The 16,826-nt window shown below is 45.3% G+C and overlaps 1 protein-coding gene across 1 annotated transcript; it reads right to left on the reverse strand.

The window, feature by feature from the left end:
- Window positions 1-231: 231 nt before the first annotated feature.
- SLC14A1 (solute carrier family 14 member 1 (Kidd blood group)) lies at window positions 232-14,924 on the reverse strand. The gene is made up of 9 exons (XM_036403949.2): window positions 14,841-14,924; window positions 9,567-9,729; window positions 8,653-8,842; window positions 8,088-8,216; window positions 6,815-7,007; window positions 5,061-5,208; window positions 4,343-4,477; window positions 3,346-3,395; window positions 232-2,342 (listed from the first exon to the last, which is right to left on the reverse strand). The coding sequence occupies exons 2-9, from the start codon at window positions 9,712-9,714 to the stop codon at window positions 2,166-2,168; spliced, it is 1,170 nt and encodes a 389-aa protein (XP_036259842.1). The 5' UTR covers window positions 9,715-9,729; window positions 14,841-14,924; the 3' UTR covers window positions 232-2,165.
- Between the last annotated feature and the right edge of the window lie 1,902 nt (window positions 14,925-16,826).

Consider the following 16,826-nt stretch of genomic DNA (forward strand, 5'->3'; position numbering starts at 1 on the left):
ACAGGGGGAATGGGTTTACACTGCCAGAGGGTAGGGATGGGATAGGTGGGATATTGGGAAGGAATTCTTAGCTGTGAGGCCCTGGCATCAATTTCCCAGAGCAGCTGTGGCTGCCCCTGGATCCCTGGAAGTGTCCAAGGCCAGGCTGGATGGGGCCTGAGCAACCTGAGATAGTGGAAGGTCCCTTCCCTTGGCATAGGGGATGGAACAAAGACCCTTTAACCCAAACAACTTTGTGATTCTGTGATTTTGTGATTCTGTGATAAGCACAAAGAGCAGAATTTAAAAATCTCCCATGTATCCCACACACACTGATTTAAAAATTTTATTTTCCATTGTCTTCTATGCTACTTGTTTAAGAAGTAACCTATCTTTGGAAGAGCTTAATGATAATAAAGAGAGAGGAACTTAAAGCAAACTCAAAAAAGCATGAATGTTTGTTTTAGAAATTGACTCTGCAGAACATTATGTAGATATTTATTAAGTAAATCATGGAAATGCTACATTTTACAAGTGAGTGTCAATCATACAGAAATACTGTTGAACATCTGAAATCCTAGAACTTCACCAGAAGACACTGCCAACCGTTCATCACAAATATTTTACACTCAGGCCTTTGTGATGTTTGCAAAAATACTTGGTTTGGTTTTTTTTTTCCCCCTCCCAAACTCAGAAATCATGCTAGATTGTATTTCATTTGCTACAAGGAAAACAGCTTTTGGTTTGCTTTTCCTGGTGTGACACTAATCCATGCAGGCTCCTGTCAGCTGAAGGACCTGAGCACATGGAATATTTTTGGTGAAGATATGAGCTTCAACAGGAGACAGAGTATGTCAGTGAGCCAGGCAGAAAGGTTGATGCCTGTTCGGGTGATCCACACTGCTGGGTGCAAGGACAGCCCCCCTCTTCCCTCCCTGCACACCCTGGGAGCCTGGGCACAGGTGGCACCTGGCTGGTGCCCTGCAGAGCTCTGCTGGACTGACCTCAAATGTCCCCTTCCCACTGTGGGGCAGAGAGGAAGGCAGAACAGCATCTTCACAGAACCACAGAGCTGCTGCCAAGGCCACCCCTGACCCTGTCCCCAAGTGCCACCCCCACAAGGCCTTAAAACCCTCCCAGGATGGGGACACCACTGCTGCCCCAAACAGCCTCTTCCTAGGCTTGATAACTATTTCTACAAAGATATTATCCCCAATAATCCAATCCAATATTATCCCAAATAATCCAATCCAATTTAAACCTCCCCTGGCACAACTTGAGGCCATCCCCTTTCCTCCTGTCCCTGTTCCCTTGGAGTTGTCCCTGGCTGTCCCCTCCTGTCAGGGAGCTCTTCAGAGCCTCAAGGTCCCCACGAGCCTCCTGAGCTTCAGCAGCAGGCTGGGACAGTGCCACATTTTGCTGTTTGATATTCCTGGGCTGAGTGGGACAGTGTAGGGAGAGGAGTTCAGAAGTTCAGCTCAAATGAGTTCTATTTGTGCACTGACTGAACAGAGCCCTTTTATTGCATAGGAAAGGGACAGCAATGAGTTTCTTGCTGCCCCCTACTTTGCTAACCCATCACCAAGTTCAAGTATTAGAAGAAATCATGAGATTAACACAAAAATCACAAAAATCATGTCTATTTTATGTTTGTTGATTGCTAATGAACATCTCCCTCCATGGGGTTTGAGAGGTTCTCCAGGTAGAATTCTTCACAACCTATTTTCTACTTGGCAAGGAGTGCTCTTTATTTCATTTCTCTGCTACAATGAAACTCTCTAGCATGCCTCCTATTGCTGTCATAAGATATTTAGCCATTAATTTGAAGTCCCCTCATATGCTGAAAGATGCTCTTTATTTCTTTACATTTGATTTCGGCGTCTTCAATTTCACAGAGAGATTTTTCTTTTCAGCTTGTAAGTAATTTTCCCATTGCTTATAATTCAAGTGTCTTTTCAGACATGTGTGCTTTGAAATCATAACAGGTTGATACTGGGAAATGGTCATTCCAGCACAGCCCAGTCCTACCTAATAGAAATCACCTGAATAGAACAAACAGATGTGGTGGGAAAAGTTTCTCCACGCAGAAGTAGTGTTGGACATTGTAGCAGACAAATCACATTCTGTTGGGCAAATACCTCGTGTTCTTGCCTTGAAATGAGCTGAGTTTCTCTCTTCTTGGGTCTCTATGCCTCACAGCAAGACTTCTCATGTTTCTTCATCATCAGGTAATAAGCTCTGTTGGCTTCTGGGTAGGTGACTTTGGAGAGTGGCAGCCTGCAGATCCCAGAGTGGTTCGTGGTCATTAGCAGGAAGGTCAGGGCAGACAAGCAAAAGGGCCAGGTTCCAGATGGCACCCCAAACTGCAAAGAAAAACAACAAACCACCCATTTGCTTCGTGTCTTTCTTTTATTAGACTAACACCCACAGCCAGACACCTTGGAACAAGGTTTCTGGAAGAAGTCTAGACTCGGTTTTGCTTTGAGTCTTTCCTTAGGGAGGCTGGGTTTCTTTATGATGTCTTGACATTGTGCATCAGCCTGAGACATCTACCAGCTCTGGTGAGAGGGCTGCCCCATCTGCCGTGGGGAAGGTTTCTTGGGTGCATGAGGTAGGAGAGGGTGACAATGAGAGAGGAGAGCAGATACCAGAAACATTCAGCTCTTCCCTGGGCTGTGGTACCTACTGACTTTTGGCAACTGAGAAAAGAAGTTAACCCAAATTTAATGTTTCTTTAGCATGTGCAGGGCCCTTTTTCCAATTGCTTCTGGCATGAAGTAAATACCTGAAAGAGGGGAGATATTCTAGCAGCCTGCCAGCGCCTAAAGCAGGTCCAGGAGAGCTGGAGAGGCACTTTGGGGAAGGGCCTAGACAGGATAAGGGGGAATGGCTTTCCACTGACAGAGGGCACGGTTAGATTGGGTATGAGGAAGGAATTCTTCCCTGTGAGAGTGGTGAGGCCCTGGCACAGGGTGCCCAGAGAAGCTGTGGCTGCCCCATTCCTGGAAGTGTTCAAGGACAGATGGGGCTTGGAGCACTCTGGGACAGTGGAAGGTGTCCCTGCCCATGGCATAGGGGTTGGAACTTGATGAGTTTTAAGGTGCCTTCCAACCCAAACCATTCCGTGATTCTGTGATCTCACAAGTGTCTGGAGCTGAGCTGTGGAAGTTCATGCAAACTCTGAGGATGGAAAGTGGCAAGTGATAATTCCAAGTCACCTTTTCCAGTGGGAATCACACCAACCCCCCTGGGCAGATAGTAACCCCTCTCCCAGACCATTTCTGCCTTTGGCTGAGTTTTTCTCCACATCTTGGTGTTTTGTCTGACAAGCCAGGGAAATCAGCCCTTAGCTGATACACTACTTACCACAGACAACATGTGGGTCACTGCTGCTCCCAGGTAGGCACTGAAGAGTGCTGTGGAGGAGAAAGGCAGTTCCTGGTGAGTTCAGCTGCTCATGGAGTACAACAGCAATGACAAACATCTCTCCTTCTGCCTTGGGGAGCTCAACCAGTGATTATGACCCTGTCTGGGCACAACCCTGCTAAACCCCTCCCTGTGTCCCCTCCAACCTGGAGCATATGGGAGGGGCAAAACAAACAAACAAACAAACAAACAAACAAACAAACAAACAAAACTGGACTGATGAAAAATGTGCATAATGGGCTTTTGAAAAATGCACTGACGTGGAAAGTATGTAGCTTGATGGATGGGGTTACATAGGAAAATAACCCACTCTCATCTGTCCTGCCTCCAGGGCTTGAAGGTGGGTCAATGACATTCAGAGCTAAATCTCTCTTATATGAGCACTGAATGAGCAATAGTTTCACTCCCAGCTCGCTCTGATATTGAAATTTCATATGGAATTGCCTTATAAATAATTCTTCAACCCTGCTGTGTTGCCCAGCTCATGCCTTTGATCCATTTCAAGAGAATGGGGAGTGTGTACTGTCTAACTAGAGCAGAGCCCCACTCTTCTCAAAGATTAGCATGTCCTTCTTCAAAGAAGGAATTTGAGCCGGTATCTATGGCTGGAAAAAAACCACCCGTGATTCATCCAGCAACGAGCGAACAAACACAACTAATGACTCAAAACAAAGCTGATTTGATTTCAAAGACCTCAGTTAACACGTGCCCACCGATCACAGCTCTTTCTTTAAACACAGCTCTTGGCCAAAAATGAAAGCACAGAGTGCATGAAAGCCGTGGCTCCAACACGCAGCCCCACCACTCGTCAGCCTCGCCTACATCCATCTGCCTGCCTGGGGTGCCCATCTGGCTCCAGCCCCCCTCTGCTGTGAGGAGAGGTCTCTTCTCATCCTGTCTCACTTCAAGGGGAGGTGAAAACCTGCTGTGTACCTACCACAGGCCATGGCCAGGAGGTGTGTCTGCCAGGTGAGAGCCAGGAACATGCCCCCGATGGCAGCGCAGGACAGGGCGCTGTTGTAGCCCCACAGCCCCAAGTAGATTTGGTTAAACGGTGTTGCTAAGCTTAGCCCTGGAAAATAAAGCCAGAGAAATGTGTCATTCCTTGGCCAAAGGGATGAAAGCGGTGGAGAAGTGGCATGAATCCAGATTTTCAAAGGTTCTGGCCAGCACTTGTACATGGGGCTGTTTGTAATCCTGTTGCTAGGGTCTAAAAGGGAATCATGGCAGAATTTTCCTGTTGCTGCTGAGCTGGCTTTAGTGATTTCATTTCAGCAGAACACACATGAGTGGATGAGCCTACATGTGAACCTTAAATGAATCCCTGAGGCCTGCACGTTCAGGCTGATGGCTATGACTTTCATTGATCTGCCCCTAAACCCACCAGGATACACCCAGAAATTAAGTACTTTGTGGTAAAAATTAATCTCAGCACAACAGACACTTTTTTCTTCTGAAGGTTTCCACCCTCATAAAACAAGGTAAGAGAATGGGGAAGTGAATCAAAAGAATTCTTAAAGCAGAAGTTTGAGCACATTTTGTTTCCAATTAGCCATTCTCCGCTGGGTTAAACACTTGTGACTTTAATTGCTCCACTTATTGTAGTTCCTGTTTTACTCTCCATGCTTTTATACAAATCTGGATAAAACCATTACCTGCCAGCATCCCCGCTGCTGAGCCGATCACTGTGTGGACACAAATGAGTGGAGAGGAGATAAATAAACCAATCAGGAAAACTCCCCCAGTCCAGGGGTTGTCACAACCATAAACCTGGCCCACGCCGACTGGGATGGATTGCAGGAGCTGTAGAAATTAACAAACCAAACAAGACAATTTGTTATCAGCTTTGTAATTTTTTTTTTAAACCTATTTTTCTTGGCCAGGCTTACATTTGGCATTTATTGGATACAGTCTTTCTTTTTAATTGGAATATTTGGACAGGTCTCAGGAGACAGCAGGGCATTTCCACAAGGTTTCCCTTCAATGAAAATGAGTCATAGCTTGCTCCCTTGCCCTGAGCTCCTCTGCCAGGTTTTTGCTCTAAGATAAAAGGTAAAGAGTTTGTGAAAGGGTTTAATCATCCTCTTTGCATGTGCTGATTTTTGCATATCCATAGGGACCATGAGAGTGAACTTAGGGGATGGTTGAGATCCACTAGGAATATGAGCAAGAGTTGCTGGGCTGGTGGGACAGAGCCCAGCTTGGTCACAGCTTAGAGATGGTTTTGAGGCACTTTTTGTATACAGTCGCCATAAAACTATGTGCCATGGTAAATGTTCTTTGAGAAATGTCACTTGTGGGTTTCTATTTAGTGTCAATTAACTTCCTTTTCTTAATCACTCCCTAGGAAACCCTTAAAATAGTCAGCTGAGCCTTAGAAGAAAATAGTTACTCTGGTATCTGTATTGTTTATGGTGTAATCCAGGAGAATAAAATGTTCCTTTGGAAAGGTCCCACTTGAATATAAATTAAAAATGTGTGAATGTGCACCTGCGCCCAAGTTTTTAACCATTCCAACACAGTTATATCTGCTTGCTCATGTCTAATCAGAAAGATGCAATTTTATAAACAGCCTGTATCTGGAAAATTAAAATTACCCAGTGAGCTAACTGGAATTCTCAGCACAACCTTAGCTATGGGGAGATGATCAGTATATGCATAGAAATAGAAATGGGTAATTAGATTCAAGAGAGTATTTGAAGATTATAATCTATACAATTGGATCCAACTGCACATGAAAAGATTCTCCTTTTCAAGCTATCCAAAATGTAAATTCCTAGAGTAGAAAAAGTATTATATTTTGGATAATAGTTCTCTTATAAATCAAATTTTGTACTGCCAGGCCATAAAGCAGCAAAAAAGGAGGTGGACCCACTGGAGCCAGCGCAGAGGAGGCCACGGAGCTGCTGCCAGGGCTGGAGCCCCTCTGCTCTGGAGCCAGCCTGGCACAGCTGGGGCTGTTGAGCTGCACAAGAGAAGCTCCAGGGACACCTCAGAGCCCCTGCCAGGGCCTCCAGGGGCTCCAGCAGAGCTGCCCAGGGACTGGGGACAAGGCCTGCAGGGACAGCACCCAGGCAATGGCTCCCACTGCCAGAGGGCAGGCACAGATTTTGGGCTCTTGGCAATTAGGAATTGCTGGCTGGGAGGGTGGGCAGGCCCTGGCCCAGGGTGCCCAGAGCAGCTGTGGCTGCCCCTGGATCCCTGGCAGTGTCCCAGGCCAGGCTGGATGGGGCTTGGAGCAGCCTGGGACAGTGGAAGATGTCCCTGCCCATGACAGGGGGGGTGGCACTGGATGGTCATTTAAGGCCCCATCCAACCCATTCCATAGGAATTTATAAAGGAAGAGAATTCATTTCGGTAGTGTTTTTAACTGTAAATGAAGGGGACTGTGACCCTTAAGACATCCTACCATGGTGATTTCAGCATCTGCCCAGGTGATGTTCGGTGTTCCCATTGCAGGACGAATCACAGTCGTGGGGAAGAAGAGGTTGTGTGGTCCTGAAGCAGCCAGGTAGAGGGTCAAGGCCAAGTTGAAAGGCAGGGTGAGAACAGGCAGGTCCCACTTAGAGAAAACTGCACTTAAAGCACTGGTGAAAATAGGGCTGAAAGAAGAGCAAAATGAAGCTTGTCAGAGGGGCAAACTATAAACCCAGCTGCAGAAAATTTGGTCTATTTAAAACAAACAAAAAAACCCAAACCAAACCAAACCAAAAAAACCCTTCTCCTCCTTCTATCTGTTTAATTTCTTCAATCTTTCTGATCAAATCAGAGACAGAAAGGGTCACTCCATAAATTTGCTACCCCGCCAAAGGCAATTAACAATGTACAGATTCCTGTCGTGTTATGTTAGTATGTAGGGTGAATTTGCTAAACGTGAAGGAGACAGGATCCAGTGCTTTAATGGAGTTATTCCCCAGCTCAATCTCAGAGTTTATCTTTTATTTTTAGCACCTGAAGTGGAGTGAGACTGTGGTACCCATGCTGGGTCTGAGTGAACTGTGAATGAGGCTGTGTGCCCTTGCTCAAGCTTGTGCATCAGCAGTAAAAGCTGACATCAAAGTGACTGTAACACCACATGAAATTCAGGCAGACAAATTACAGGTGTGGTTTTAGCAATCTGCAGCTAGACATTTTGGGGTCAAAGACCAGGCTTCAAAATTTTTTGCTGGCCAAATACCTAGTGGATTATGGTGTCATATATACGAGTAAAAAATATTAGTAGTTGTTTGTTTTGATTAGTGTCAACCATCATGTCTTGGGACCACTGAACAGCTTCTGTGCTTGGAGAAGTAAATTTTCATGACATTTTTATATGGTGACTTAAATAGATGAAACACTTGTGGTTGATGATGGTAGGAAATAGTGAAAATAATGTTCCTCTTGAAACAGAAATGAATTGATGCATCACAGCAATATGACTCACGTTCAGAACATTGAATTACACATGATCAGCCACTGATTTTTGTTTTCCCCACTGGGATTATTTGTGATTATGTGTGTATTTTTATTTGTTTCTGGATTACATCTGAGTTTAAAAGTGTAAATAACAGCACAGGTTTAACAGTACATATGTGTTAGTTGTGTTGCCTTTCCACTGCTGGCTGTATACAAATGCAGCAGCTCAGACTCATGTGTGGGGGCTCTGGGGCTGGAAGGAGGAGCAGAGGAACCATCTGTCTTACCAGGTCATGGACACCAGTGCCACAGGCAGGAGGAGCCACCAGTTGTAGTCTTCATCAGCAGAGAAGACAGCCATCAGCAATCCCACCAGGACCCCGTTGTATCCGTACAGGCCTGCTGCTATGGCTGATCTGTGGGGAGGGAACAGCTGTCCTGAAGCCCTCTCCCCTGAGGATGCTTTGCTGACATCAGCCTTCCCTCCCCACCCAGCTGTGGCTCTGTTTGGGGATGACCTGCTGGAACTCAACCACTGAAATTCGATTTTTCACACCTGGCTCAGCACCTCCCCCCCGCTTCTGCAGGTTTGTCCAGTTTGTCCCCCTGCACCAGGTGCAGCTGCTGGGACATCTCTTTGGCCCTAGCAGACCAGATTCATGCCCAGTCAAGGCTGGATCACACAATCATAGAAGGTTTGGGTTGGAAAGAACCTTAGAGACCACCTTGTTCCAACCCTATGCCATGGGCAGGGACCCCTCCCACTAAATTCAGGCTCCTCATCCACACCAAACATCTAACACATAAATCAGCACTGAAGTGGCCGCCTGAGGGGGAAAAGCATGGACTTACCTGTCCTGACCCAGAATAAGTGCTGTTAAAGTTGAGACAAGTGTTCCCACACATCCTGTGAGTGTCCACCATGGGTTCTGCATCAGGAGCCCAGTCAGAATGACCAGCCCAGAGAGGGGGTTGTTGACAAACATCACCTGGGATATCCCACGCAGCACCCAGTCAAGGAGCTGGATCACGAGGGGTTTGTCTGGAAAAGATCAAATCCAGCAATAAAACAAGCCCCCTAAAGTCTGCAGATGGTACTGATTTGGGATGTATTTTTGAAACTCAGGAAAAGTTTTGGCAGTGGGACTTGGCACCACGGCTGAAGCAATGAATCAACAAGACTGTAAAACCTGACAGGGATTTATTATGGTCCACAGTGAAGGCTTACAGCTGGAAAACTGAGATGAGCAGTGAGGTTGCCAGAACCCTGTGTTATAAAGTACCCTGGACCAGATTCATATGAACCAGCTAATTTATGATGTCTGTGGCTCAGATGGCAAATCGTGTGTGTATCCCACTGCTGATTTATCACAGGGACCAAACACACCTACCTATGTGTAATTTAACTTCACAGTGGCATTAGGCTTGACAGAAACTGCTCAGCTGAAAGGACGTGGAGTGTTAAGAAGAATGGCAGAGTACAGAATAACCATCCAGGGCTATATTCTGTGGGACTAAATTCACTTTGTACATGGCATGCTGGGAGGTAAATGTCATCTCAGACATCCCCAAGATTTAAGCACTATGTGGATCTCTGCACAAAGCTGATTTTTTCCCCTACAAAACGGACATAAATCAGGGTAGAGGTAGTTTCTCTACTACTCTAACTTGAATCACATCACTAAGAAGTTAGTTATTACTCCTTTGATATACTTTTTTTTTTTTTTTGGAATCCGCTGTCATTAGTCATGATGAAGTAGGTTTACCTTTCAGCCAGGTTCCAAAATCCTTCATGTCTCCAGTGAGGTAACCCACAGCTCTGCAGAAACTCTTCCCACCAGTGCTCAGTGGATTCTGCTTTGTTGGCATTCTTTCCCCCATGGTTTCTATCTTGACATCAACACAGTTTTCCATGTTGATGTTCTGAACCTTTGGTAAAATTCAAGGGAAAAGAAAAAACAAGAGTTCATTACAATGTCTCTTTCTGATCCCTGCTTATTCTCCTTGCCACATTACTGCTCACCACATGGTACTTTGGAACCAGAAAGAGGAAAATCCTTACTCTGAGCACCTGATTCTTTTGTGTCCATGAGCACATTCCCTCTTCACATTCCCTGTCCTCCCAGACTTCCATGCAGTTATAAGAATATGTCTCATTTATTAAGCTTCTCTGCTGCTTAACCCATACTTCCAGTTTGAATTCATCCATCAGCCATCAATAATAGGTACCTAAATTCAGTTTTATAATCATCTATTGGGATCATTTCACCCTTCTTGTGAGCACAGGCTTAGCCTGGGGTTGTCCATGGTGCCTTATTCCATAACTCACTTGCATTCATACATTCCTTTTTCTCATTTGAACTGCACTTTAGGCTGACCAAACTTTAGAAGTACCCAGCATTGACTCAAGAGTTTGATGCCAGAATTCACCGTTCTTGCTTTCCACTCTGCCTTAGTCATGTTGCTTTTTTCTCTGCTGAGACAGTTTTGGGGACTGCATGTTGGAAGCTGTAGTAAGAAACCCTCAGAGACGAATGAAAATACACTCATTAAATTTACCTAGTGCTATAAAAAGTTTAAATAAGGTAGGGTACTGTTACAGCCCCAGCAAAGGTGTTTAGGCCTAAATAAGGTGTTTGGGATGCAGGACTGGGAGATGGGGTCCCCTTTGGGACATACACCCTTTGCATAAGGGGTTGCTGGAATAACCTTTGGCACCTCATACAGCCTAGACAGCATTATTCAGGCACATGGATCAGAGGCTTACACCTAACATTAAAAATCAGTGCCTATAGCCAATTCATTGTTTGTCCGAGAGCCAATTCTAAATATGAAGTCACCAAATAAATAAAAACTCCTGTGCCTGGAGCATAGCTTGTTTCCTGAACTAATTCTTGGTGATTATCAAGCAAACACCAAAGTGTGTTGCTGTGTGAATACAGAACCAGTGGTGCTTCAGGTCTCACTGGTGAGTGAGCTTGTGCCAGCTTGTGCAAGAAGTAATGAATTTATATTAGGAGCTGATAGTCTAAATAGGGTGATATGGACACATCGGTCTTGTGTTAGTTCTTGACTCTCTCAAAACTTCATTAAAGGCCTTGTAAACATGTGGGGAGAGAACCCATAGCTCAGAAACACAGGTGCTGAGTATTTAAGGTGCTTCACCCCTGGGCATTGCACTGCCAGACCCTCCAGTGTGGTTAAGCAGCTCTGAGTCTGTGTAGGGGAAAGCCTGGTCAATGCACCATCTGTTAATCCTGGCCATTTTCTTGTTCTTGTGGTACAAGAGGGATGGCGGTGACATTTCAGGAAGGAATAAATATTTGCACAAATGAAAAAATGGGCATTTTCTGCCTTCTGGAAGAGCTCAGCTAATAAAAGGATAGGTTCTAGATGAGATGCTGATTACAGGACCAGTAAATACAGAAGAGTATTGAGTTTGGCTTTGTGTAGGACATGAAGGTAAGGACCTGGAATAAAAAGGCTAAGAAAGAAAAGAAGAGGAGGAAAGAGTGGTGCTAGGAATGGTGTCCTGATAACGGGACACTATTCATTAACCATCGCTTTTTTCATACTTTATTCTGGAATAAGTGAATGGAATATACTTTCAGTTAAATCAGAATTTCCACCCAAGATAAACTCTCTCCATTTGGTGAAAGTGCAGATCCTTTCCTGAAAGTGAAAGATCCTTTCTTTTCAAAGGATCTCCCTCTTTATCAGCTTGGGCTTTCCCTGTTGCTAACCTGTAAAATGAGGTGCTGCTGCAGTGCAGAGCAGTGCTGTGAGACCCTGGGTGTTCCCCTGCACGCTGAGTGAGGAGCTGTTTGCACTCAGGGATCTGCAGAATGGGATGCAATGTGCATGTGAAGTGTTGCAGTCACTGTCCACTCCACTTGTACAGTGGAGATAAAAAAATGGAAGAGGCTGAGGGCCTGAATTCACCGAAAAATGGACGTATTGCTTTGCCATGTAAAGGCAAGAGTGAGCTGGCAGTGCTCCTCTGCCCTTTCCAGGGGCAGAAATGAAGCCAGCTCAGTGCAGCTGGCACGGCAATCAGACCAGGTGACCTGGTGAGTCACTTGCACTAACTAACCTGTTTCCAACTTCACACCCAGTGAATGCCCAGCGAGTCCCAGAGCATTCAGAGTCACAGAGGCTGCAGGGTGATCCTGGTTACCTTCTGTCCTGCAGGGCTGCTCAACCCGTGTTCATTATGTCACAGAATCATGGAATACTTTGTGCTGGAAAGGACCTTTAAGGCTCACCTATTCCAACCCCTCAGGCACTCCCATTTGAGCTAGACATGGTCTCTCTCTAGAGGGACCAAAGGAATTTCATCTGTTCAGTAGAGCTTGTGGTGAGTGACAGGACAAGGGGCAGTGGCTTCAAACTGAGAGAGGGCAGGGTTCGATTAAACATCAGGAAGAAATTGTTCCATGTCAGATTCCCTGTCAGAGATTGCCCAGAGAAGCTGTGGTTGCCTCTGGATCCCTGGAAGTGTTCAAGACCAGGATAGACAGGTCTTGGAGCAAACTGGGATAGTGGAAGGTGTCCCTGACCATGGCAGGGAGGGGGACTAGATGAGCTTTAAAACCCCTTCCAACCCCAACCTTTCTGTGATTTTTTGTGCTAAGAGAGAATGAAACCATTATTGAACAGCCTCCTCACCTGCAGAGCAGCCAGGTGGGAAGTGGGTGTAGGCCAAGAAAACCTTTGGTTTGGGATGGGGTCCTCATGACACAGTGAAGACCCAGATCCAGCCCCACTGGTTTCATGACTTCCCTGAATCCCATGCCAGGCACTGTGTGGGGGCTGCATCCTGTCTGAGTGAGTTTTGTTGTCACCACAGCCCTGAGACTTGTCCTGTCTATTCAGAAACACAAAGTATGAAGGATTTGCACTACTTCTACTGAGTTTTCCAATAGGAGCATAAAGAGGTAGTGAAACACTTGGAAACTGGCACCAGCAGACATTTTTTAGGCATTTTTAGCGATTTTACAAAGCAGTACCCACCATATATATGCATAGATTAATGATTTGTTAACACATTGTGTTGCTCCAGGGAGTAGGTGATAGCAGGTATTTAGGAAAGGAGAGAATACAGAAGGTGTCTTATCTCAGAACTGTGGATATGCTCAGAGAATTTTAGCACAGTGATATCTGAATAATAATGCAGACCAAAGTGTACATGTTCTGATGGGGATTTCATGTGTGCTGGTCTGCAGCAGGTCTTTTGAAGACCTGCAGCTGAAGTTATGCAAACACATGGTTTTCACTGAAAGCGTTATTTTTTCTTAGTGCACAAAGGAAGGAAATGGAGATAATTGCAAAAGGAGTGTTCTGCTGGAACAGACTGCTGGGCTTCTGCAGGGAGGTAGGTTTGGTAATTTTTTTATTCTTGATTTCTATTCTAGTCCAGGGGAAAAAAAAAAATTAAAGGCTAAGTTCTGTTTTCAGGCAGCTTGGAGCACACTGCCTCGTCTCACATAAACTCTTGAGAGGTGTTCCATCCCTGCAGTACAAACTCCCAGTACTGGTGTGTGACTGGTGAGATACAGGAGCAGCAGCAGAACCCAGGCAGAGCCAGTCTGAACACACTTTTCATCTCAGTGCTGCAAGTGCAAGTGGTTTGTAGTGTGCTGTAAGTGCAGAGAAACTACTGAAACCATTTTCATGGGAAGTGAGAGCTTCCCATGAAACAAGGCAGAAAACATAGAAGATGTTTCTCTTTTATGAAGATGAAATCATCACAGGGCCGAGATGTTAATCTACCGTGCTTTTTAATCATCCTTTCAGAGTTAATAAATGTCCTGTAGCAAAGTGCTGACGTTATGCAACCCCGTGTCTCCCTAAATCAATTTTCCTTCCACTGGTGTGCACTTCCTCCCTGTCAGGCCGTACCCACAGCATCCCAGTCATGCCTTCTAAAGCTGGGGCTGCCCTCCTGCAGCACCTGGCCCTGCAAACACTCCTTTATCCACCTGCTGAGGACGAGACAAGCCTGGCCACAGGTTGGTTTTGTGTTGTGCATGCTAAGAGCAGTGTTGTGCTTGCAGCTGGGAGAGGGACAGAGTTTTTAGTTTGGCTGATTAATATTCCAGGTAATGGGTGCTTCCAAGCTTGGACAGGGAGCTTTTACCTGTGGAAATGCAGCAAAGCTATCTAGCACTTTCTCTTCTTTCTGGAATTTTCCTCTCTCCCTGCCAAAATCCAGGTTTCTCTGAGGGTTTAATTTATGGTGAGGTGTTTGTTTGTGCAAGGACCTGCTACCGCACAATCGCAGCCATTGTATCTTGCATTCTCTGAATTGTTGCTGTGAAGTCTGCGGGCAGCCAAGCTCTGTGAGCAGCCTGTTTTTAGAGGAATTCCTGCATCCAAGCACAATAGGAGGAAAGGGCCAGACTCTCTGCAGCTCTAATTCCAGCAGAGCCCGTGTGATGTTACCAGGGGTGTAGTAAAGCTGGATTAATATTGTGTTAGGCATAGGAACACACGCAAGCACAAGCACAATCCTTGAAACAGGTTATAATGCACTTGACCCTCACTGGAAGAAAATAGCTCAGGTTCTCCCATAGAAGATATATTTCAAAGTATTAGATCAAAAGAAAGCTTACACCTCAGATTCAAATATTCATTAAGCTCACATGCAATTCAGTTTTCAGAGACCTCTCTCTCAGGGACAGAGAAATACAGAGACACTATCTCATCAGCTGTGTATTATTACTATGTGGGCGTTTTCATTTGGCAGAATGGAAAGGCAGTAAAAGGAAATGCTAAAGAGTTCTGGTTATTTCTTTTAAAAATTTATTTCTTTTCTCTATTTCCTCCAAGGCTCTGCCACCTGGCTATGCAGTACTAATAAATCCTCACCCTGCTAGAAACTGCTTGATAACTCGTATTCTTGTGCTCCTCCTGAGCCTCAGCTGCTCTCCTTCAGCAGGGCTGCTCAAATGCTGCTTGCCAGGTGTTTTGAGGGAGAGGAAAGACCCAGGTAAGTCAGTAACAGGGTGCATTAAAAGGAAAGAACAGAGTGCTCTTACCTCTCAGACGAGCTTGGGAGGAGCTGTAGGTTTGCTGGTTAGGCCAGAAGGAAAGTAGGGAAAAAGAAAATGTCCCACCAGCTTATATAGGCTAGCATGGCTCCTGTCCTGATATTACTGATTTGTTTCTCCTCCCACTTAGTGAGCTCCAAGTGAATGTTAAGAAAGTTCCCCTTTGAATTCTCCACCTTTCCTCTTGCTCTGTCCTGGGTCTCTTGCCAACAATCTATCCAAATGTCCTCTTTCCTGCTGGATTTTTTAATTTTTTTTTTTTTTTGGTTTAGTTTTTTAAATGATTTTATTTTTACTTTTTCCTTTTTTTTTAAAACAAATTAATTCTCCTTTAACTTTGTCCTTTCTCCTTCTCTACCACTTAAAATAAAAGAAGATTTTGAAATGGACTCTCAGTATACCTGAGTTGACCTCAAGCTCATCCTCAGCATTATCTTCCTTATCCAATGCAACTTAGCATCCTTCCCTATCAAAATTCTGACCTGGGAATGTGCAACACAGCATTTTGTGTTCGGCAGCCTATCAAGTTTTCCTGTTTCTGGGTACCTTTCAGAAGCACTGTTCTGTTAATGAAATGCAGTGGAAGACCGGGTGACCTTCCAATGTTTAATTGCTTTTATATATTATTTGAGAAATTCAAGGGGTATTTTTCTTTCTTTTTCTTTCTTTTCCTGTTTTTTTTTTTTAAACCTATCCTCCCCATCTCACTGGAGGAATCTGAAATATCAGAAGTGTTGCATATTTGAGAGGTTTATAGGGCTGTGAAAGTGCTGCAAGTGACAGAGAAGAGGCTGGAGAGGGAAGTCTTGAATAGTAATGCAGGAGAAAGGGCAGAGAAGAAGATGGTGAACTTAAGGGACCTTATAGGCTAATTTAATCCATTGTAGAATTCTCTTTAGGACTCTTTCACAGTGATGGCTGAGAGAAGCAACCTTGCAAATTGAGCTGCGTGCTGGAGAGAATGGTTTATTGTTAAAGCAGAACCCATCGAGCTTTGTGACTTTGCTTCCCCCAGCCCTGTGGAAACAGCCTCGGCGAGCACATGAGCTGGAGGGGTGTTATTGTCCCTGCACTCATTCCCAGGGTGCATCTCTTTTGATGGAGGTGTTTTTAACAGCAGACTGGATTTTTTTCCCCCCTCAGAGGAGGGCATCTGATATAAGCTGTCAGCTTAACATTGCTGCAAGAGCTAGCCTTCCTCTGATCAAACAGGCAGCAGCCCCTGTGAGTGAGCCAGACACTGCCATCCTACGCCTTTGCACCCAGCAGAACATGAAATTTTGCAGGGGAAGCTGCCTCACTCTAGTGCAGTTAACATATTTTCCCTTTTCCATTAATTTCTCCTCGGGCTGCCTTTGCTTTCTGACTGGTGAAATGAATCCTTGCATATCCAAAGAAGGGATATGCATTGGGTGATTTGGATGGCAGACCCTCACACACAAGGAGTGTGTTCAGACTGAATTTTGATCTTCACACCTCTCACATTCCAGGGATGTCCAGGCCTGGCTTCAAATTATTTCGAGCAACATCTCTTCAGCTCTCCCTCCAAGGCGTGCAGCACATGGGGCAGGCAGGGCTCACTCCTGGGTTGAGCTGTAGGGTATTTATTCCCTCCAGGGAATCACGGATTCCCAGAATATTCTGAGTTGGAGGGGACCCACAAGAATCATCGAATCCAGCTCTGAAGTAAAAGGCCCATAGAGGGAATGAACCCACAGCCTTGTCCAAATTAGCAGCATGCTCTGGCCAACCGAGCTTTTCCCATTCCAGGGTGAGGAGATGGGAAATGAGGAATTCCAGGTGAGTTATTGGGAATGGGAGTGGGAAACAAGAGGATGTTACTGGGAATGGGAGTGAGAAACACGGGAATCTGAAGGAGTTACTGGGAATGGAGAGGGAGAAATGAGGATTTAACTGGGAATGGGAATGGGAAATGTGGAATTCCGGGTGACTTCCTGGGAATGGAAAACGTGG

Source organism: Molothrus ater, chromosome Z (assembly GCF_012460135.2).
Source record: "Molothrus ater isolate BHLD 08-10-18 breed brown headed cowbird chromosome Z, BPBGC_Mater_1.1, whole genome shotgun sequence".
Classification (NCBI taxonomy): domain Eukaryota; kingdom Metazoa; phylum Chordata; class Aves; order Passeriformes; family Icteridae; genus Molothrus; species Molothrus ater.

Excerpts from the sequence above, each read along its gene's own strand:
- SLC14A1 (XM_036403949.2), bottom strand. The coding sequence starts at position 9,714 with ATGGAAAACTGTGTTGATGTCAAGATAGAAACCATGGGGGAAAGAATG. Across the intron at positions 3,396-4,342 it reads CCTCCTGGCCATGGCCTGTG|CACTCTTCAGTGCCTACCTG; the intron begins GTAGGTACACAG and ends TCTCCTCCACAG. Across the intron at positions 2,343-3,345 it reads TGACCCACATGTTGTCTGTG|TTTGGGGTGCCATCTGGAAC; the intron begins GTAAGTAGTGTA and ends TTTTCTTTGCAG.